This window comes from Orcinus orca, chromosome 1 (assembly GCF_937001465.1).
Source record: "Orcinus orca chromosome 1, mOrcOrc1.1, whole genome shotgun sequence".
NCBI classification, from domain to species: Eukaryota; Metazoa; Chordata; class Mammalia; order Artiodactyla; family Delphinidae; genus Orcinus; species Orcinus orca.
Genome location: NC_064559.1, coordinates 123,732,321 through 123,755,370, shown reverse-complemented (window position 1 = coordinate 123,755,370; position 23,050 = coordinate 123,732,321). Strand labels below are relative to the sequence as shown.

Below are 23,050 nucleotides of genomic sequence, written 5' to 3'. Positions count from 1 at the left end.
TACAGCATTTTCTGTATTTCCAGAAATTTATTCATTTTTGTCTAGATTTTTGAAATTGTGTTTTTTGTTGTTGCTTTTCTGATTTTATTATTTATTTTTTCCAGCTTTAGTGAGGTAAAATTGATAAATGAAAATTATGTATATTTAAAGTGTACAATATGTTGTTTTGATATACATGTACATTGTGAAATGACCATGGAACACTTCATGAATTTGCATGTCATTCTTGCACAAGGGCCATGTTAATCTTCTCTGATCGTTCTCATTTTAGTATATGTGTTACCAAAGCAAACACCAAAATTGAATTTATATTCATTTTATATACATACATGTACTATTTACTGAGCAATTACTTGGGCCAGGCTTAGGTCCTTACAGTTTTAGGTGCTGAGGATACAAAACATAAAAATCGAAAATAAATCCCTGCCTTTATTGAGCTTGAGTTCTGCCAGAGGAGACAGGCAAGAAACAATATAAATAACATAGTAATGTAGTGTGCGACATTATATGCCGAAAAGTAAGACAAACCAGAGAAATGTAAAAATAAAAGCATTGTAGTTTTACATAGAATAACAGTAGAAGGGCCTCCTGAGAAGATGGCATTTGAGTCAAGACCCAAACAAAGTAGGCCAGGCAGAAATCTGGAAGGAAAGACACTCCAGGCAGAGGGAATAGCAAATGCCCTGGGACAGGAGTGTGCCTGACTTTTCAGAGTGGTGAGGAGGCTTCTGTAGCTGAGGACGAGGGAGCAAGGGGAGGAGTAGTAGGAGATGAGGTAAATAAGGTAAATAACAAGGGGCCACATGACGTGGGTCCATGTAAGTCATTGTGAAAGCACTGGTTTTTGTTCAGAGTAAGATGGGAATCTACTGGAGGATTCTGAACAGAGTGAAAGCATCTGATCTAAAGTAACAGATTCTTACTTGGGCTGCTGTTTTGAGAATAGATGAAGAGGTGCAAGGCTAGAAATAGAGAGACCAGTTAATAAGGTATTATAATAATCCAAACTAAAGTGGCTTCAACTAGCCTGACAGCAGTAGCGGTGGTGAGAAGTGTTTGGATTCTACTCAGCTGTAGTATTTTGTACACTCACATATTGATACATTCATATAGTATTCCGTTTTATGGTTTTTAAAATCTGTTGTTTGTAGTTCTTTTCCTTTTTCATTTTGTACTTTGTTTAATTGCATGTTCATTTATTTTATTTTTTTACCGCCATCAGAGTTTGTCTTGCCAGTGGTTGTCAACCTAAGGGTGTGGAACACTTAAGGAGCCACTGGAAAAACTTTGAGACATCCCTCCCTTTTCTGGTTGTCACATGAGTTGGGGAAGAGTATATGTTGGCATGTAGTTCCCTGGGTCCTGGGGATGCAAAGATCCTGTAGTTTCTGACACTTGTACACGATGAATAATCATCCTGTCTAAAACATGCCCCCATTACGTATGAAACACTGACTCTAGCTTGTTAATCTTTTCAGAGAACTAGTTTTTTGATATTGTGAACTCTGTCATTTCTAAATTTGTGGATCATTGATTTCCATCCTTTATTTCCTTCCTTTTTATTTCTTAAGTTGACTTTTTTGTTTTTTTCCTAATTTCTTAGCTCATTTGTATTTATATTTGTCTTCTGATCGATGTACAGTTGACCCTTGAACGACACAGGTTTGAACTGCACGTTCTACTTATACATGGATATTTTTCAACAGTAAATAGCCACAGTACTGCATGATCCATGGTTGGTTGCATCCTCAGATTTTTGACTGAGAAGAGGGCTGGTGTCCCTAACCCCTGTGCTGTTCTCGGGTCAACTGTATTTGAAAATGTAAATTTCACTTAGGCGCTCTCTCAGCTGTGCCCCACAAATTTTGATATGTGCTCATTTATATTTCCCAAACACCTGTCATGGTACCAGCACATAGTAAGTACCCAGTAGGTATTTGTTAATCAATGCAAGCCACCCCCCCCAACCAGGCCACTTTTTTCATTAGAGAGTAGAATCCATGTTCACTGATGTGTTGCATGATTTAAGTTGGGTGTACTTATACTTGAGTTCATGTTAATATGTGCTCTTTATATTTTAGGTGCAGCAGTTGCAAGGAGTTTACAGTTTACAAGAACAGCATTTCTGGACCTTATGTTCTGATGTTTATGTTGGGACCTTGAAATTAGTAGTAGCACCTGATGCTGATGCCAGGTGGATTTTAAGCCAAACACATAATATTTTTACTCAGGTATGATTTTTTTTACTAACTTCTTTTAAGGGTCTAGGAATTTATTGTATCTACTAGTCTTAAAAGATTTACTATTTAACATATTGAATATATATATACTACACTGTGAGGTAAGTGTGAAAGTTTTTTTTTCAACCACAGAGTCAAATTTGGGAGATCCTTACTTTAGTGAATACTGTTAATGAAGATAGTCCTGTTTACTCATTGTTGTACTGATTTGAGCTCCTTTAAGAAAAAGTAGATTCTCCGTTACTGTACACTCCTTATAAGACATGTTATATGATATTTGAAGCTAGGAATTCTAAGGTAGCATTTGGAATAAGAATAATGTCTGGTCAGTGGCGTTGGCTAAAAGCAAACTATGTTAACATTTTTGTTGATAGCAAAGCCATCTCTACTTCTGTGTCATTTAATGGCTTAATATGCTGTTGAGTTTTTCTTAATTCTGTATATGGGATCACGAATTAGTCAGTGCATGACTGCAACCAAATTATATCAGGTAATGTTTATGCCATCATGAGTTGACATAGTCAGTGACTGATAAAGTAAAAGTGATTACTAGGTTATTCTGTATATACTGGGAGAATAAGAACATCATGTCAAGAATATATGAAGAGAGAGACCACAGATTTTTTTTTTTTTTTTTTTTTGTCTAGCTTGCTGGAAATATTTGGCAAAAAATCTAGATGTTGACACTGCTTCCAAAATTATCTAACACATAAATCTAATGAGGAAACTGATTCCATGCCTTAAAAATCTGTGCTTCAGTGTTCATTGAAGCACTATTTCCAATAGCCAGGACATGCAAGCAACCTAAGTGCCCATCGACAGATGAATGGGTAAAGAAGATGTGGCACATATATACAATGGAATATTCCTCAGCCCTAAAAAGAAACGAAATTGAGTTATTTGTAGTGAGGTGGGTGGACCTAGAATCTGTCATACAGAGTGAAGCAAGTCAGAAAGAGAAAAACAAATACTGTATGCTAACACATATTTATGGAATCTAAAAAAAAAAATGGTTCTGAAGAACCTAGGGGCAGGACAGGAATAAAGACGCAGACATAGAGAATGGACTTGAGGACAAGGGGAGGGGGGAAGGTAAGCTGGGACAAAGTGAGAGAGTAGCATTGACATATATACACTACCAAATGTAAAACAGATAGCTAGTGGGAAGCAGCCGCATTGCACAGGGAGATCAGCTCGGTGCTTTGTAACCACGTAGAGGGGTTGGATAGGGAGGGTGGGAGGGAGACGCAAGAGGGAGGGGATTTGGGGATATATGTATACGTATAGCTGATTCACTTTGTTATACAGCAGAAACTAACACAACATTGTAAAGCAATTATACTCCAATAAAGATGTTAAAAAAAAAAAAAATCTGTGCTTAAAAACTGACCCAGCCCTCCTGATGTGATGCAGTGGGAAGTACACAGCATGACCTGTGTGGCACTCTTGCCAGAAATAGTTAATGTGAATCCCGTCACCTTGTGGACTGTTACCCTGGATTCTTAAGAAGTGTCAGTGTCATGAAAGGAAAAAAAGGAACGATGGAGGATTCTTCTAGATTAGAGGAGACTTCACAATTAAATGCCGTGTGTGGCCCTTGATTGGATCTTGGACTGGGGAGAAACAGCCACAGAGGAAACTATTGGGTAATTAGAATATGGACCACACAATAGCTCATATAATTGTGTAGGTGTTAAACTTCTTGGGTACGATAATGGTATTGTGGTTATAGAAGAATGCTTGTATTCTTAGGAGATACATGCTGAAGGCTTTAGTGGCAAAGTATCAGGATGTCTAACTAATTTTCAAATGTTTCAGCAAAAGTAAAAAGGATTATAAATAAATACATATATAGAGAAATAAGGCAAATGTGGCAAAATGTTTGCGATTGGTTTATACAGGTGATGGGTAGATATGCATTTATGGTGCTATTCTTTTGACTTTACGCCTTTTCAAAATAAAAAGTTAAAAAATAAAAGTTTGGTGGCTCCTCATTGCCACCAGGATAAAGCCCAAACTTTCTAGCATGACACAATTAACTTTTCAAGCCTCTCTCCTACTATTATTCATTGCCATGTACTTCATACGCCAGCCCCACCAGACTATTTACTTACCTGTGTGAGACAAAAATCCTACTCTAATGTAAAGGTCCAATTCAATTGTTACTTTCTCTCTGAAGCCTTAAAGACCCTTCTAAGCATCATATAGATAGAGAAAGAGAGAGGGACAGACTGACAGTTTAAATTCAGGACCTTAGCATAAATTAAACGATCTCTTCTCTAATAGAGGTGTATGGTTATGTTCCTTTGGAATAATTAATGAAATAATCTTATAATGTAGGCAACAGCCAGACGTCCTCTACTACAAAACAATATGCTGGTACCACTTATTTACTCTAGACATTTAAGAACTGTCTTTTCTTAACAGACATTATAAGAAGTCTGTACCACCATGAGTTTCATAATGCAGCATGCAAAACCTTCACAACATGTCTGAATCCTTCTCACACCTCCTCCCTTTTTCAGAGGCAAAAAGGAGAACATGACTAGCAACAACCTTGCTTTTCACTGCCATTTCTAGGTCATTATTCTCTCCTTCAGTCTCGATTTTCTCCTAGTTATACCATGTCCTTCCACCCTCACAGTCTGAGCTTCTGTCCACCTCTAGGATACCTCATACTGTCCGAAGACTTTGACACTTAAGTCACTTAATTTTCCCTCTGAGAAGGAATGCAATTTATAGGTTTAGAAATGTGTGAGCAGCTGTGTCTGTGCTTAGAACTGCTGAAGTTGTAATTGAAGTAGGTGGAGGGAGGTTCTTCTGGTAACCTTAGAAATCTTGGCTTTTAAAATGGCTGAAGTTGAAAGTTTACTCAGCTGCCTCTTTGGTTTTGGAAACTGTATTTGGGTTTTGAAAATTTTAAGCTCTAAAACATATTTTAAGCCTTTTTATCAGCTAAGGTCAAGCACACTTGATTTCATTCCTTGCAGAGACTAGGGACTCTCTTAGGCTTGCAGTGAAAATGGTTCAACACATTTTTCCCAGCAGGCAGAGAGAAGTCATCCTTCTCATGATTTTCATTCCATACATTTAATGATTGTAAAGTTGTTTTGTGATAGTTGTTTTGGTTCTGACGTATGCAAAACTGAAGTTTTTTATTAATTTATTTTCCTTTACTGCTTATGCCCTAGTCATGCATATTCATTATGCTATGAGTATATCCAATACCTTGCAGTAACATTTGCAATTCATGAAATGAAATTTAAATTTTTTTACGTTTTTTAAAAATTTTAAATTATATCTTAATCATAGATTTTACTTATCAAAAGTAGTAAAGATCAAATTGCTCCATTTTTAAGAAAAAAATTACACTAATCCTTTAAGTACATTTCTTGTAGAAAGACTTGAAATACTGGTGGCCTTAGTTCCAAAAGACCAAAAGAAGGATTTTCTCAATATTTTGTGGTTCTATGACATTTTAATGTATTTTTCTTATAGCTGATCTTAAATTGGAATTAAAATTTTTTTTTTTGGTTAAAAAGTTGTTCTTGTTAAAATTTATATGGGGTTAGCTTTGAAAAGGTTAACATAAGTTTGAGAATTATAACATTTTGTTTTGTTTTTAAAACTATAAGCTTTGCAACTGTTTTGGAACTGTACATTAAGCATGTCTTTTTATTCTCATGTTCCATAGTTATCACTTAATCATGAATGGCTAAGGCAGTTGGCTTGCTATCACGAATATAGAGCAATACTAGTGAATTGGTAGAAGTCTCTTCAGTACTTTGATTCCTTTGGGATTATTAGTTAAGTGATAATCCAGTTTTTAAACTACAGGGTTTTTTATTGACATAGAAAAAGTCCCTCTCCTTTCCACCGCGTGCACTAACTTTTTAAAAATGATTTATCATTTGGGAACAGATGAAATAGAAAACTTATTATTTATGTTTAGTATATGAACAGGAAGTGGATGTGGGATACTGGATGAGGAAGGCAATTTATCATTTATGTTTCTTGTTTTAAACTGGCTGATATCATCTGTTAATTTTTTTAATACACTTCGGTTAGAAATAAAGTTTGAAGAAAAATCTAGAATATGCTTGGGTTCATTACCCTCCTCAGTTCCACACAGCAGAAAAGACAATCAAGGCTAATGCATATTATTTGCTCCTTGATAGAAATTGTACCTTGATATCTTCCATCTTCTCTTCTGCCTGTTTCTGTTATACCTATTAAGTCCTGAACCCCTGGCTTCCTGCTTCAGCTTTCTGTGCTCTATTTTCTTGCCTCAAAATAGAAGTTAACACTGATCGCCAGGAAGGAACCAAAAAGCCTCCTCACTAACCCAGATGGGAGTTCCCCCAGATTCAGGACCTCCCACCTGCACCGCTGTCCTGCCTGCGCGATCCCTTCCTGTCTCTGACAGTAGGGAATAGGAGAAGCTCTCTGTGCCTTTCCGGGTGGCTAGCTAGTTTTCCACCCTTCCTGTTTGTAGGGAATTTTAATCTTTTATAATGATTGATTAGTTTTAATTAATCCACAGGGGTTAAGTGTCCATTGGTTGATGGTGGTGGAAATAATAACAGCAGCAGCAGCTAGCCTTATTGAGAGCCCACCACATGCCAGGCACTGTGATAGACACCTAACATATTAATCTACCTGCAGCACAGGTGGGGTATTCTCCCCAGTTTACAGAAAAAGGAACCCAGACCCAAGTTATTGTTCATGACTTGTAATTTCATCATATTAAGTCACTATTTCACGAATTCTGAGATGATTCAGTTTTCACATGGAAGAGTAAGGCAGTTTTTCAAGAATTCATTTTTAAGGGATAAAGACTAATATTCTACATTGAGTCAAAAATTAAAGTAGAGGGCTTCCCTGGTGGCGCAGTGGTTGAGGGTCCGCCTGCCGATGCAGGGGACGCAGGTTCGTGCCCCGGTCTGGGAAGATCCCACATGCTGCGGTGCGGCTGGGCCCGTGAGCCCTGGCTGCTGGGCCTGCGCATCTGGAGCCTGTGCTCCGCAATGGGAGAGGCCACAGCAGTGAGAGGCCCGCGTACAGCAAAAAAAAAAAAAAAGTAGAAAGTTTCTGCAGTTTTTGAGAATTGGTAGAGAAATACAAACAACCCAGTAATTTTCTTTAGCCGTATTCTTGTTTATTTTTCTAAATTTTTACTGCTGATTTGTCTTCCTTTCCACAACGAGTATTTATGGAGAGTATTCTAAGTCTATGATTTCAGGTTAACACTTATTTTCTTAGAAGCATGGATGTTAAAAATAACTAGCTGTCTTTCCAACTTAAAAAAGTGTTAACTGAATTACGGTTTATACATGATTGTCAGGATATAAGACACAAGTATTCTAGGGTTTTCACTTTTTTTGAGGACAACCCTCAGCCGGCTTTAGTGTCATCCCAGCGGTAGGTAGAATATTTAATGGCACTGGGCACTGTTTTGATCTGCTGGAGTATTTGTCATGTCTTTGTCGTGTGGATAAACTGTAAAGAAAACCTAGTTTGCATTCAGGAAGTAGGTGACTTCCTAAAGGAGTCTTTGGAAATTCCACTTGTTTTCTCTACATTGAAGGAAATTGAGAAAGGAAAATGGGAAGCTGGAAGACTTAAAGGTGTTCCCATCCAGCCAGATGGATGAAACAAAATGACTTTTTCTGTTAGACTGGGCTTTGTGTAAAGCAGTAGGCCCTCTGGGGAAAGATATCAGCTTGAGTAATTAACTTGTGATTATGCAAAGATCAATTTACCTAGCCTCTTTGTTTTTCCTCTTTCTTTTTTATTGCCTTGGGCTACCTCATTTCTTATTACAATCTTCACTGTATATGGGGGGGCGGTTAGGAAAGTGGCAGAGATAATAATGGGAGCCCAACTTACCTTGTCCATTTTTCTTTCATTAACAATTTTGTTAAAGAGAAAAGAAATTAAGCCAGTTTATTTGGGCAATAGTTGTTTTCTCCTAAGGTTAGATACACAAGAATTTTGCAGAAGGGCTCCTAAGTACAGTTATTACGGGGCCCATCTGGGTTGAGTAAATCAAATATAATCAACCATAATAATTTGTTTTTTATAGCATGTAAGAATCCTTTCTTGTATATTCACATATGATCCTTACAATAGTGCCTGATATGTAGCAAGGATTTATTAAATGTTTGTCAAATACTGGATGAATATATAACATTTTTGTGAGATAAGTAGGATTGGTATTTATCAACACTTTTAAAATTAGGAAAACTGAGATTCTGTTTCAGTTTTTAGCTTAAAATCATACAGATGTTAAGTTCTATCTTTTTTCTGCCACAAAACTCTTTGAGTGCGTGCAATTCAATGTATTTTCAGAGAACTTTAACTTTACCACAGCAAGGATTTTTCTTTTCTTTTTCTTTTTCTTTTTCTTTTTTTTTAATGAGGCAAAAACGCTAGCATGTTTTCTGTGCTGGAAAGCTACTGGGGTCTTTTCCAGCTTTTTACTCCACTAGAGCAGCTCCTGACTCCTTAGACATTCATTAGTGCTGGGCAGAGCCCTCCAACTGGAATGCTAGAAGAAAAGCCATGGTAGAAAGTAATGCTTTCAGGAGCCCAGAAATTCCTGGGAGAAGGTAGCGTTATTATTTTATCCCCCACTCCGGCTTTTCTTTCTCTTAGATGTTCCACTTTACTCTTCATTCTATGTTGCTGACAAGAAAGTGCTTAATTGTAACCGATTGTATGCTTTAATCTTTAAAAATTGTTTTTTATTTGAAAGAAGGAAATTAATAGAATTTCAGTTCATCCAACATGTATTTATTGATCATTTACTGTGTGCTGGGCACTACTTGAGGTTCTGGGAGTCAGCAGCAAAAGACAGGACAAAGTCCTTTTATCTTGGACATTATCATTGGAGAGTAACAATCAACAGCATCACAGCAAATAAGTTTTATGATATATTAGAAAGTGATAAGTGTTATAGATAGGGAGAGCAGGGTAGGGAGATGGGGGGGGTGGGGGGGGTGCTGAGGCATTTACCATCTCTTGCACCAAGCTTTGTTTTTGTTTTTTGTTCTTTTGATAGATAGAGAGAGATAGATAGATAATATCTATCTCATCATCTCATATTTATTTACTTGCTTGTTTATCATCTCCCCTCCTTCCTAGTTCCCAACAGCTTATAAATTCCATGAGGGCAAGGGTATTTTTTACCTGTTTTGTTGGCTGTTGTATTCCCGGGGGACAGAAGAGGGCCTGGATTCCAATAGATGCACAAAATGTATTTGTTGGATGAATGAATTGAATGCATTTTTTAATAGGGTGGTCAGGATAAGCCTCACTGACATCTGAGTAGAGATATGACAGGAAAGGGAGTATGTCATGTGGCAATCTCGAGGAACATTGTACCAGGCAGAGGGCCCAGTGTGGCTGGAACAGAGTCAACAAAGGGAGAGAAGTAAGAGATGAGATCAGAGAGGTAATAGGGGCCAGATCATGGGAAAGCTTTGAAGGCCATTGTAGGACTCTGGGCTAAGGACTGAGGAAGGTAAGCTGTTGTAGGGTTTGAGTGATGGAGTGACATCACTATAGTTGCTCTGCTGGAAACAGACCAAAGGAGGGCAAAGGTAAAAGAGTGAAAACGAGATCAGAGGCCGTTACAAAATGTAGGCAAGAGATGATAGTGACTTGGGCCAGGGGATAGCAATGGAGGTGATGTAAATTGATCAGATTCTGTATTTGCATTATTTTGAAGGTAAGGCAAACAGGTTTCGCTAATGGGTTGGGTATGAGAGAAAGAAAGGTTTTTAAGTTGCAGCATTGAGGAAGGAATTGAGCCTAAGAAGATATAGGATCAACAGTTTAGAGGGGAGGAAATAGGGATCAATTTGGCTGTGTTTCGATGCTTGTCAGACATCCAAGTAGAACTGTCAGGTAGATGGTAGGTAGGTTCCAGTCTACAAAAGGTGTGAGCATGTAGACGGTACTGAAAGTCTGGATACTGGGTGAGACCATCTAGGGGACAAGTGTCAAAAAAGAAGGGATCTGAGGACTAAGCCTTTGGGTATTTGAGTGTTTAGTATTCAAAGACAGGAGGAAAAACCCACAAAGGAGACTGAGAAAGATTGATAAGTGAGGTAAAAGGGCAACCAGCGAGTATTCTCTGGAAGCCAAGAGCAGGAAAAGTGTTTCAGTAGGAGGAAGTGATCGTCTGTGTCCTTTTTGCTGCTAGATTAATTACTAAGATGAGGACTGAGAATTGAGCACTGGGCTAAGCAATTTAGAGGTGACCTTGACAGTTTTGGGAAGTGGTTGGCAGCAAAAGTTTGGTTGAAAAGAGTTCAAGAGAGAAGAGAGTAAAGGAATTATAGATAGCAAATATAGAAAAATTGATAAAACTGGAGAGATGGGGGCAATTTTGAGATCAGTGTCCTTGAATAGCAAGTTTATATCCAAAATTGAAAAGAGGAGTTGGAGTGTAAAGTAATTCAGTAACCAGTAGATGGTTATGCTTATTTCAGTGTTTAAAATCATTTATCATAGGAAGATTTAGACTGGATAGATTTATGATTTTAGTAGCCAACTAGTCAAGCACTGTGGTGTTTTCTAGCAGAATAATGGTAGCTGGGTAACCTCATTTTTCCAAAATTCACTTGGGCAGGGCATGTAATTAGTAGCATAGCTTTCTTTTGTAGGGCTAAATGGAGAATCTTTTTTGCAACTTATTAACATACTTGTTTCTAAAATAAAATTATTGGCACTTTATGATGAAAAATGAAGAATTCTTTCCCAAAGACAGAAAACAAAAATAATTCTTCCCTTTTTCAAAAAAAAAAAAAAGAAAAGAAAAATTTTTTTTCCTACTACTTTTCTGAAATGTATAGTCTATTATTGGTTTGTTTGATTTTCTAATTTTTTTTTTTTTTTTAACTTTTCAGGCCGGAGTGAGACAGCTTTATGTACAGATTGACTTTGCGGCCATGTAAATGAATGAAAAGAAATTATGCTTTTTGGGGGACCTAATTTTTTCTGGTACTGTAAAATCCTAATCATGGTACCTAGCTTTTTAAAAAGAGAAATCATCACTACAACTTCCCAGCACCAAGTAGACCAGGCAGAGTCAGCCGATTGTGCTCTGCCAGGAGTTTACAACTAAGGGATCAGAATTAAGAGGATCTCTCCTGGACTTTTGGTCTTCTGTGCTTCTTCCCTCCAAACCATTTTGATTTCTGAGGTTTCTAGTTTTGTTCCAGGGTATTGTTTTCTGTTTGTTTCCTTTTTTTTTTTCATTTCAAATGCCCTCACTCCCACCCCTCATCCTAGCCAGTAAGAAATTCAGACAGTGGGCCTCTAATCATCTGGAATGTCTTCACTGAAGCTGCTGGAAACCACTGCTTTCATTCCCAGAAAACCAGTGTTATTTAAAAAAAAAAAAAAAAGAAAAAGAAAAATGGAAATCTGCTTTATATGTAATGTCACAATTGTTGACGTTCTTCAATATAACCATGTTTGTAAAATTGTTTGTACCTTGCAAACTTATGAACCAAACCATATTGGGTTTTCAAAGTGCCTTTGTATCAGAAAATGTATTTGCCAGCATAGAAATGTACCATCAAAGGTCATGTATATGTTTTTTTTTTAATGGGTATTCTGTATTCTGTACAAAATAAGACGCTTGTTAGTAATGTATACAGATGTCTTTTTGTGTACTTGCAGCATAGGTTTAGATATATAAAAATCTGCCTTTTATTGCTTTATCCCATCAAAAAATAAAAGGTGTTATTTTGCTTTTTAAATCAAATTCAGTTATTACATTAAATTATTTTGTGTACTGTGTTTTCAAAACTTTGCAAATGCTTCTGTTATACAGAGGGGTGTTTTAACTTACTTAAAACATCTGCTAAATTCCAAATTTCTATAAAAGCTACTGTGTCTGTGATAAACTTTCGTATATCTTTCCTTACTGTTTTTATAGATTCTATTAATGAAAGGAAAAGGCATGTAGAGTGAAGGCAGAAATGGTTGTGACAATGTTATTTTGCTTTTTCATTCTTCAAATGCCAAGTCATACGTTTTCCTGTGCAAGTGTTACACAAATACAGTTGCTTTCAGGAATCCTAAAGCAGCATTTTATTGACTTTGAAGTATTGAAGGTACTGAGTAAATGTGGTAACATAGAACTCTTCCTAACACAGGTATCTTGGAAGTTAATAAATAAGTTGATTTCTAGGCTCTTGTGTATTTGAAAAATAAAATTGCAATTTGAGATAAGTGCTTGAATGTTCTACTTAAATATTCTCTGTGTTTTATGAAGAAATTGTTCTGAATAGACATTTTCCCATTGTACTTCATTTTATCACAATGTATATTCCCTTTTAACTGAAAGGGAAAAATTTAAATTGCTGGGGGGAAAACCCTGCAGGATGGAAATGAATGTTTAGAATGTAGATCAGTAATAAGCACTTTTTCACTGATGTGGCAGAAATCACTGTTGATTTTGTCTAAGTTTCAAGGTATCTGTTTCCCTATTTCTGACCTACAATTTATGAAATATACTGTGTTAGGAAAACTATAGACTGCTTTCTTCATGCTTTTCTAAACCGCTGCAGATTGCCATGAACTGTTGATAGTCCCCTTTTTGCAGATTAAGTAGTATTTTCAAAACATTTTTACTTACTGCCAGGCAGTTTAAAGCTAAGGATTCCTGCAATAGAATGCATTTAACTGAAACAATTGTTAAGATGTTTCAGGACGGAAATATAAAAGGAAATGTCCTGATAATGGTATTGCTTTTTCATTATAAGTAGTCACTTGGAAGTTTGCATCCACTACCAAGCCTGATAGAAGCCTGCGATATTCTATAGGTTTTGGCATATTGTGTAAAATGACAGATCTAGAGGAAGGCGGGGATTTTAGATGTGTGCCTTTAAAAACTAATTATGTGAAATTGTACTGATATTTCACATACAGAGATAATTTTTGCACTGGCCTGTAAAATTTACAGTGCACATTGAAGATCCAATTCTGCCTTTCACTGAGGCCTCCATTCCAAGTGAAGTTTCTTGTCAAAATATGCATCACTTTATTTAACTACGCTCTCAATACACAAGTGCATGAGTATGGTTTTTTCCTTTGATAAGGAATAGAGTATATATATAGGACATTTGACTGAGATGAAACTCTTAGTTTTGCACCTGTTACAAGAGATCTCCAGTTCATATCATTTAGCAGGTTGGCCTTAACATTTATACTTTAATGAAATGTTCTTAAACCTGTGTGTGCAGCAGGACAAAAAGGAATTTTTTTCTCCCTTTTAGGAAATACTTTGTCTTCTCAATGTTCTTGGCACAGATGTATTGCTAAAGTAGATAATTTCACTGAGAAATACTCCTTGATTATTATTATAAATTTAGAATGTCCCTATTGTTGGCCTAATTCTTGGGGAAAAAAATCTGAGTATAACTTTGCTGATATTTTAAAAACCAAATATTCTCTGGAGAAAAAATTTGTATTGCTCAGGGAATGTTTACCTTGCCAAGTAAACTTCCCCAAAGAGAAATATACCTATACTAGTTTTGTGTTTTTAAATCTAGATTATATTGATCGAGATGAAGGGCTTAACCTATGTATGGCTCCCTTATTTTGCTTACTCCTTGTGCACTTTGTGAAGGACAGTATCTAGTTTATCTGTAGCTCAGTGTACCTCACACATCCCCACAGCATCTTCTGCAGAGGCATAAGGAAGTGGTAACAGATGTTACTGGCATTTCCCATGTACCTGGAATGCTCCAGCGTTCTTCAAAGCCTACTGGTAAACACCAATAACCAAAATACTGTGAGTTTTGTGCACCTTTGTAAAGCAGCCAAATCGTTGACTCCAGATGCAGATGACCAGAGTTCTGTAATGTTTTTACCTACCATGGTATAATCAATTTTACAGAATTATTAATATGGTAGCATCCTCTTATATAATGCTGGGATTTAAGAACAAAAATAATTCATTGCTTAGCATAGAATTTTACATCCAAGGAGACTGTCCTTAGAAGCAGTCTCTCATTCTACCTCTCACTTTACAGATGAGAAAATTGAAGCCCAGAAATGCTGTCATTTATTCAAGGTCACAGAGATAATTAGTGGCAAAGCCAAGACCAGAATCCAGGTTTTCTGACTTACTGTGCTTTGTCTCCAGTGTAATTCTGTAAATGTGTTGAAGAAGCATTTTTAAATAAAGGACGTCTGACCTCCATTTTTGGTACATTAAGGCACGTGATAAATGGAGTTTTTTTATTGTCTTATTTTTCTTAGCTAATTATGAGATTTAGAATATTATTTCCATAGTATTCTTTATGAAAGATATGATTAATTTTTTTAACTCTTTTTTACTCTTCTGGAACCAGTTTCTGATTTTTTTTAAAAAAAAATAGTGACAGGTGTGCATTGGATACTTTTAACTTGTGAGTAAATTTTTCTGTTAATTGCCCAAGACTAAATCCAATTTAAGGATTGTTTAGTTTCTTTATTTTGTTTAAATTCTGTGAATTGGTGCTTTTTAGAAACCAGGCTAATTCATAGGTCATATCATTTCATCCTTGTTCAGTCACCAGAGAGCTCTTGAATTCTTAACGTTATTCTCAGAGCCACACAAAATTGGGCATTAAATGTTGTATAGAACAAAACAAAATTTTTAATAGGGTAAAATTTTGAAGTCTTATCAGAATCCCAGATGTTAAACTGCTATTTTCAACTCTTCATTAAAAGCATTACCTTGAGAAAGTTAAAAAAAAAAAAGTTAAACTTTTTTTCTTTCTGTCACTATCTTCGAAACAAATTATTTTCCACTTCACCAGAACTTTGACAAAAAAGGAAATTATCTTATTCTTTAAAGAACATTCAATAAAAGTTTTACTCATAGAGGATTCTTTCAAGACACAATCCCCAAAAGCCCTAGTGATCCAGACCTCTATCATAGAATCAAGACAATGAAAAATTATGTATCAAAAAAAGTATTTGCAGAGAAGTATAGTTCTATTTAAAGGTCAAATTGATGTCTTTGATGAGTGTGTCTTTGGTTTATGTTTAACCATTTCCTAACTACAAATTATACAGGAAGGGTGGGGTTACTTTTATTAAGTGTTTATATATCAGGCTCTTTGTATGGCCTTTTTCATGTTATCACATTTAAAATCCTCATATTTTTATAAAGAAAGATTTTTCCATGATTTTGATCCATAGATCTTTTTCAGATATATTTTATCTTCTGATTCTCCTAACATTCTTGTGAGGAAGGAATTAATTCATAACTCCATTTTACAGATGAAGCTGTTTCGAGAGATTGTAAATGACCTAACTGGGGGATAGCCAGTGGTAGAGCACTGACTCTAGATCCAGTACTTCTTGGTGACAACTACTCTTTTTTGTATGTCATTCTACAATGATTTAAAGGTCCAAGAAGTTGTAGCAGATCTAAACACACTCTCCTATAAAATCATGAACCATCACCATGAAAAAATTGATATAGGGGAATAGTTGTTATATATACATTGGTTAGACTCATTCCTTCTTTGGATGCTCTCTTATGCTTATTACCTTTGCCATTTAACTTAAACTGTGCAGGCTAAAAAGAGCAATCAGAGCTCTTTTAAGCACTTTTAAGAACTTTTTTAAAAAAAACTAAAGTTTTTTTGACACAGAGTAAGCTGCTTAAAAGGGACTGATTCAATAGTGTCAGCACCAGTGTGTGACGAGAAACTGAACTCCTGGCCAAGAGACATTAACCTAGTTAGTAGGAAGTTGTCTTCCAAGAAGTACAAATAATTTTGCACTGCATGAGAGGGATACATAGGATTTGATTTACAACATTACATTTTATAGACACCTTTTCAAAAGGAAGAAATATATTTCACAATTAGTAGTAATCTATGCTTAAACTTAATAATATTTAACTTTGAACTCTTCCCATGGCTTTGAAAATTTAATATTTGTAATTTTGATCTTGATGGAAAGCCTGTAAAAAAGAATGTCTTTGTCTCATACATCCTATTGTCACCACACTTAGCATGAATTTACACTTAACGCACTTAGTAAATGTTTGGATAACCAGTGAGTAAATATTGTAGACAGCAGTGGATACACAAGTAAGGACTGGGGACAGGTAAACCAGTAATTTACTGTTTATTATAGAAGACATCTCAGCTTTTCTTTGGCATTTTTGCACAAATAAGTGAGTTTATATTCACTTTGGCCATTTTTTTTTTTCAAGTAGCCCTCTAAGCTAGCTGCTCCTTCATTTTAATACAGGAACAGTGGAAATATCAAGATGTTTTCCATTTTGCATGCTGTTGGACAGGAATTTTGTAGAACTGGGACTGTGGAACCTGGGTCACTTGAATTTTTATATTTTGTATAGCCAAATGAGAAACCACACTCTCCTTTGTTTTTATAGAAAGTTGCCATATTCCTATTACTTTAAGGACCTGTGTATAACATTCTATTTCATTTATCCCAGATGTATTTTCATCTAAAACTCTTTCAAAGGTGTATCTTGAAGGTACTTCTATAAAAACAACACTACATGTATTCATTAAGTGATTTAAACATTCCTAAGATAGTTTTTATCTTCTCTGTCTTTTCCCCTCTAAATACTAAATTTCAGTAGAGCTTCTCTTTACTTATTTTCCATCTCTTTTCATTGCTTCTGCCAATGTAAAACTTCCCTTTTTCACTAGTGGAAAAAAAAAAAGCTTTATTTTGAATTTTAGTATTTGAGTTTTATGTATCATATATCATGCATCGATTAGGCTCAATGAAGATTCTGTTCTGAACTAGACATATCCTGTCAAGAGCTTGCCAAGTAATCATCTCATTGCTTCCTCTAATAGCAAATTCAGTGATATTTCTGCCCAAGTGATATTTTGCCCCAACATTTGTGACTTTGATCAATACACAGAATGGGTCTTTTATATCAGAAATACTGTGAATGAAAAATTGCCAAATCCTATTCTAAACACCCCTACAACTCTTTACCTCCCTGTCTTTAATGGTTTCTAAACGTATGGCCAAGTTTGAATTTGGGTTTGATTCCTATGGTGAAGAGTATGGCATCAAAACATTTCTAAATAAACGTTTGAGTACAAGGCTAGGTTGGAATGTCAAAGACTATGTTGTAATTTGGTTTGAATATGCTAAAGTGAGCAATTATGATTTGCCTAAGAACAACACAACAAATTCATAATGTATATTTCACTTTTTTCTACTTGAAGACATTCATGTATATATTTTGTTTAACCTCAGATGTATTTAAAAAGAATGATAAACTATTGTATCAAAATTCTTCCAATAAAATTTCTGCTTAAAAATCTTTACCTGAATTGTGTCTATTAGTTTGATGAACTGAAAAGAACACTGTGAATTTAACAGTTATTGGAACAGATTCTGGAGGACTTAAGGAATGGAGGGGAAAGAATGATTCTCAGGGCCCAGAAACAGCAAAGTTGATCAGGAAAGAGGAGATGGCAGGAGACTTGGAAATGTCTTGACATTGTGAAGATCCTCGTTGTGGATCCTCATACTCATTATTTTACCTCATAAGCAAGTCTTAAAGTATTTCCAGACATTACCATTAACCCCAAATTGTTCTCTCACCTCATTCCCTATGATCTCAGCTTATAGGAAATGAAGACCAAAACCATCTGACATGAGCCTCCATTATCCTTCCAAATTTTTTCCCTCTAATCAGAAGAAATTCTTTTATTTCAGTAACTTCTCCACAAAACCCCAGATCCCACTCATCCCACTTTCTGAAACATACTCTTAAAATGCAGCTTCTTCCTACTATCAGTCTTTGCCACACAATGAGGGCTTCATCCTCAGGGTGTCTGTTGTCAAGCATCTTACATGTGGTCTACATGTGCTTCTTCCACTTCCTTTCTAACCATTTCTGTAGCTCCTAGTAATATTGCTTCACTCCTCCCTAGTTTGTGGAGTTAATCAAAGGCCATCGGTGGCTTGATTCTTGTCACAACTGTGGCATAACTACCAGCATCTCAAATTCAACAAAAAGAAAAGAATACATTTACCTTTCCCACTCAGATCTCTTTTCAACTACCATTTCTGTCAGAATTCCTTACAGAATTCTTAGAAATCTAAACGTCGCCTTTGCCACACCCCCGTTTCCCGAATCCCTATCACAAAGTCCTCCTCATTCTGTTAGGGGAACCACTGACTGAAACCGCCCACCCTGGCCAGGTATCACAGCAACCACTTGCATGTGATACAGGAGGTCCTGGTAAGGAACGCGGAACTAACAAGCTACCACCAACCGGAAGAATTCGGGAAGGGTCAAAAGGAGAGAGGAGATGCCAGTCCGTTTATGTCCTACCACCCTCCCAGAATCCTCCTCGCTGGAATCCATCTTGGCTGAGCGATGCACGCGCCACCAGGAAGGACCCTGAGGCAGAGTGACTGGCCAGAGACAACCCGGAAACTAAACCAATTACCGTAAAACCCGAGACGGCAAGCCACGTGGCAGAGCAGTTCTCCTGGGTTCCCTTACCCTGCTGCTCTCACCCAGGCGCCCCTTCCCAATAGTCTCTTGCTTTGTCAGCACACGTGTCTCCTTGGACAATTCATTTCCGAGTATTAGACGACAGCCCACTCTCGGGCCCTGGAAGGGGTCCCCGTCCCTGCAACAATTCTTTGCAAATCTTTTAAATTCACCTTTCCATTCCCACTGCCCTACTCTAGTACTTCATTGATAACTGTACGCAGAGTCACTCTGAGGAACTGTCTGACTTCCCATCTATTCCATGCCCAGCTCTAGCCACCTCCATTTCAGCACACACGCACACACAACACACCACAAAAACAATTCTGCCCTTAGGCAGGAAGACAAGGAATTTCTGCTGAATCAGACTCCTGTCCAGGCCCTTTATAAACATTTCCCCTAACCTGGTTTCCTGATTACCTTCTGCTTGCCCTTCTGCATAGTGGACTTTGACCTGCTAGAGCTACAGCACCTGCCAGGGACTCCCTGCCCTGCCTTTCCTGTGTTCTCTGGAATTAGCCTCTGGCCTAGTGGAAGTCCACAGTGGCCTATCAACGCCCCTTTAGAGCAGCCTCTTCTGTTTACATACAGGTTTAGGCAAGTTATTTACTAAAATAGTTCACTACCCAATCTTTCTTTATCTAGAGTTTTTGGCTTCCCTCCCCCCAGAAGCCACCCTGTGTTATACTAACAAAGTAAGCTTCCCAGTTTCCATTGTGATTCCTTCAGCTCAGGAATTGAGTGGCTGCCTAAATGCTCATCAAATACAAATTCCTCTGAACTTTAGCAACTCATAATGCTTTGCCTTCCCTCCTTATTCAATCTCATTTCCCATGATATGGCAATAAGCAAACTTTTCATTACTCTAGACCAGAGAAACAGCAAAGGCAGAGAGAAGCAAGCAGGTCTAACAGATGTAGATAAAATGACAGCAATTTAGTATTTTTCATTCTGTATGCAGAAAAGAAAACATCATTTTAATAGGATTCAATCTCATTCAAACAATCTGTCAGCTCATCCAGCTCTACTTCCAGACAAAAAAAAATCTGCCATGAAGTTCAGGCTTAGCACAAGCTACCAACATGTAAATGAATAATTCTACTTTATCTAATAAATTCCTATAACCAATAGGAGTAATAATGGTAACAGGGTGACAATACTCAAAGGCATCAGGTCTGGCACCGTTTAAACAATCAATATTTATTGAAAACAATGGATGAATTATGCTTACAATATAAAGGTTAGCACCTCTTTGAAAAATGGTTCTGTATGGATTGTTAAAGTGAATTGTACTCTTTGAAAGACAGTCCCTGCTAAAGTCAAAGGATTGAAAACAAAATAATATGAAAACAAAAGCATTCCCCAAAGTATTTCCTGACTTTAGGTACATATAATATTTTAAAAGGGTGACACTCACTGTACAAGTAAACAAGAAGTTAAGATTCACATCTAAGCATAGGTATAGTTTCACAGCAATTAGAACCCTGCCATTTGGCCTGGACTTTTGAAAACATTGTAACTGCTTCTAAAATTATAAATAAGGTCTGTCTGATTAGCCATCACTGTTTTCCACCCTAGGCATTAAGTTAGATCAGATTGTTGTTCAACTTTACAGGGGTTATCTGTCCTGTATGTGCATCATACTACTTCCCCTTGAGCAATAATTTGTACACAGGTCATATTGACTTCCTCAGAACTTCAAATCAAGACAAAGTTACTACATTTGTAGTTATACCATTTGGAGCAAAGGCTTCCCATTGGCTTCCAAAGACTTCCCCTAGACAATCCTGTAGTAGTGGCCAGCAACTATGGAAACCCACACGAACTATAACTGAGAGATGAGAATTTTTCTGTTTGACAGAGTTATGATTTCAAGAGGGTAGCGAAAACCTCTCTTGCTTTTTTCCTCTATCCCCACTCCATATAGGTCAGGATGTAGGCCCAATCATGAAGGTATGAGACACAGAGCAACAGAGTAAACAGAACTCCAAGTTTCTGGCCAGAGGACTAAAGAAAGGGAGCCTAGGGAACCAGGAAGTAGTGAGGAGATCATAGAGAGGGAGGAAAGCAACGTTGTGAAGTTGATTATGAACCCCAAAGTTCACTCTCAAGTCACTAATGCTTGGATCTGATCCTATTTAGCATACCAAAAGAACTTCAGAACTAAACTATCCAATTGACTAGGTCCCAGATTGCATAGGTTCCAGATCAGGTCACATAAATCTTAGATCCCAAGAACTGCAGTTCTTGAAAACGGAACTGACACTGGAACCACAGTCCATAGAAGGTGGACTGGTGACTGCATTCTGCATCTAATCAGGTTCATTGCCTGCTAAAACAAAAAGAATGCCACTCACCATAGAATCTAAACAAGACCCAGAATCTCATGATATAATATTCAAAATGTCCAAGCTACAATCCAAATTACTTGGTAAAGTGCCACAAAAATTTCAACTTCCAGATGAAAAACAATCAACAGATACCAAGGCTGAAATGACATCAATGTTGGAATTATACAACAAAGACGTTAAACAGCTATTACAAAAATGCTTGAACAGTCACTTACCTTGCAACAAATGTTAAAATAGAAAATTGAAGGTATAAAAAAGAACCAAATGGAAATTTTAGAACAGTAACCAAAATAAAAACATACAAAATGAACTCAACAGCAGAATGGAGAAGACAGAGGCAAGAGTGAGTGAATGGTACTGGCACAAAACCAGAAATATAGATCAATGGAACAGGATAGAAAGCCCAGAGATAAACCCACACATATGGTCACCTTATCTTTGATAAAGGAGGCAAGAATATACAATGGAGAAAAGACAGCCTCTTCAAAGGTGGTGCTGGGAAAACTGGACAGGTACATGGAAAAGAATAAAATTAGAACACTCCCTAACACCATACACAAAAGTAAACTCAAAATGGATTAGAGACCTAAATGTAAGACCAGACGCTATAAAACTCTTAGAGGAAAACATAGGCAGAACATTCTATGACATAAATCACAGCAAGATCCTTTTTGACCTATCTCCTAGAGGAAGGGAAACAAAAACATATGGGAACTAATGAAACTTAAAAGCTTTTGTACAGCAAAGGAAATCATAAAAAGGACGAAAAGACAACCCTCAGAATGGGAGAAAATATTTGCAAAAGAAGCAACTGACAAAGGGTTAATCTCCAAAATATACAAGCAGCTCATGCAGCTCAATATCAAAAAAACAAACAACCCAATCCAAAAATGGGCAGAAGACCTAAATAGACCTTTCTCCAAAGAAGATATACAGATTGCCAACAAACACATGAAAGGATGCTCCACATCACTAATCATTAGAGAAATGCAAATCAAAACTGCAATGAGGTATCACCTCACACCGGTCAGAATGGCCATCATCAAAAAATCTACAAACAATAAATGCTGGAGAGGGTGTGGAGAAAAGGGAACCCTCTTGCACCGTTGGTGGGAATGTAAATTGATACAGCCACTATGGAGAACAGTATGGACGTTCCTTAAAAAACTAAAAATAGAACTATCATATGACCCAGCAATCCCACTACTGGGCAAATACCCTGAGAAAACCATAATTCAAAAAGTGTCATGTACCACAATGTTCATTGCAGCTCTATTTACAATAGCCAGGACATGGAAGCAACCTAAGTGTCCATCGACAGATGATGGATAAAGAAGATGTGGCACATATATACAATGGAATATTAGCCATAAAAAGAAATGAAATTGAGTTATTTGTAGTGAGGTGCCTGGACCTAGAGTCTGTCATACAGAATGAAGTAAGTCAGAAAGAGAAAAACAAATACCATATGCTAACACATATATATGGAATCTAAAAAAAAAAAAAAGGTTCTGAAGAATGTAGGGGCAGGACAGGAATAAAGATGCAGACATAGAGAATGGACTTGAGGACAAGGGGAGGGGGAAGGGTAAGTTGGGACGAAGTGAGAGAGTGGCATGGACATATATACACTACCAAATGTAAAACAGATAGCTAGCAGGAAGCAGCTGCATTGCACAAGGAGATCAGCTTGGACCTTTGTGACCACCTAAAGGGGTGGGATAGGGAGGGTGGGAAGGAGACGAAAGAGGGAGGGGATATGGGGATATATGTATAGTTGATTCACTTTATTATACAGCAGAAACTAACACAGAATGTAAAGCAATTAAACACCAACAAAGATGTTTAAAAAAATGAAAATAAATAAATAAAGAAAATATATCAATAAAAATTATCCACACTAAATAACAGAGAAAATACCTTGGGAAAAAAAAAAAAAA

General features: G+C 36.9%; 1 protein-coding gene and 1 non-coding gene across 7 annotated transcripts in view; one reads left to right on the top strand and one right to left on the bottom strand.

Annotated features, from left to right (window-relative positions):
• The window catches only part of SLC30A7 (solute carrier family 30 member 7), an 82,251-nt gene extending 64,673 nt beyond the window's left edge, over window positions 1-17,578 (top strand). For all 6 annotated transcript variants that reach the window (XR_004484914.2, XM_033433897.2, XM_033433890.2 and 3 more), the window contains 2 exons: window positions 2,082-2,231; window positions 11,156-17,578. Coding sequence is in view for 5 of the 6 variants with exons in the window: in XM_033433897.2 (XP_033289788.1) it covers window positions 2,082-2,231; window positions 11,156-11,203 (198 nt within the window). In the remaining variant the exon portion in view is untranslated. The remainder of the gene's footprint in view (window positions 1-2,081; window positions 2,232-11,155) is intronic.
• On the bottom strand, window positions 190-295 carry LOC117203211 (U6 spliceosomal RNA). The gene has a single exon (XR_004485891.1). It is a non-coding gene; the product is annotated as a U6 spliceosomal RNA (small nuclear RNA).
• Window positions 17,579-23,050: the final 5,472 nt, after the last annotated feature.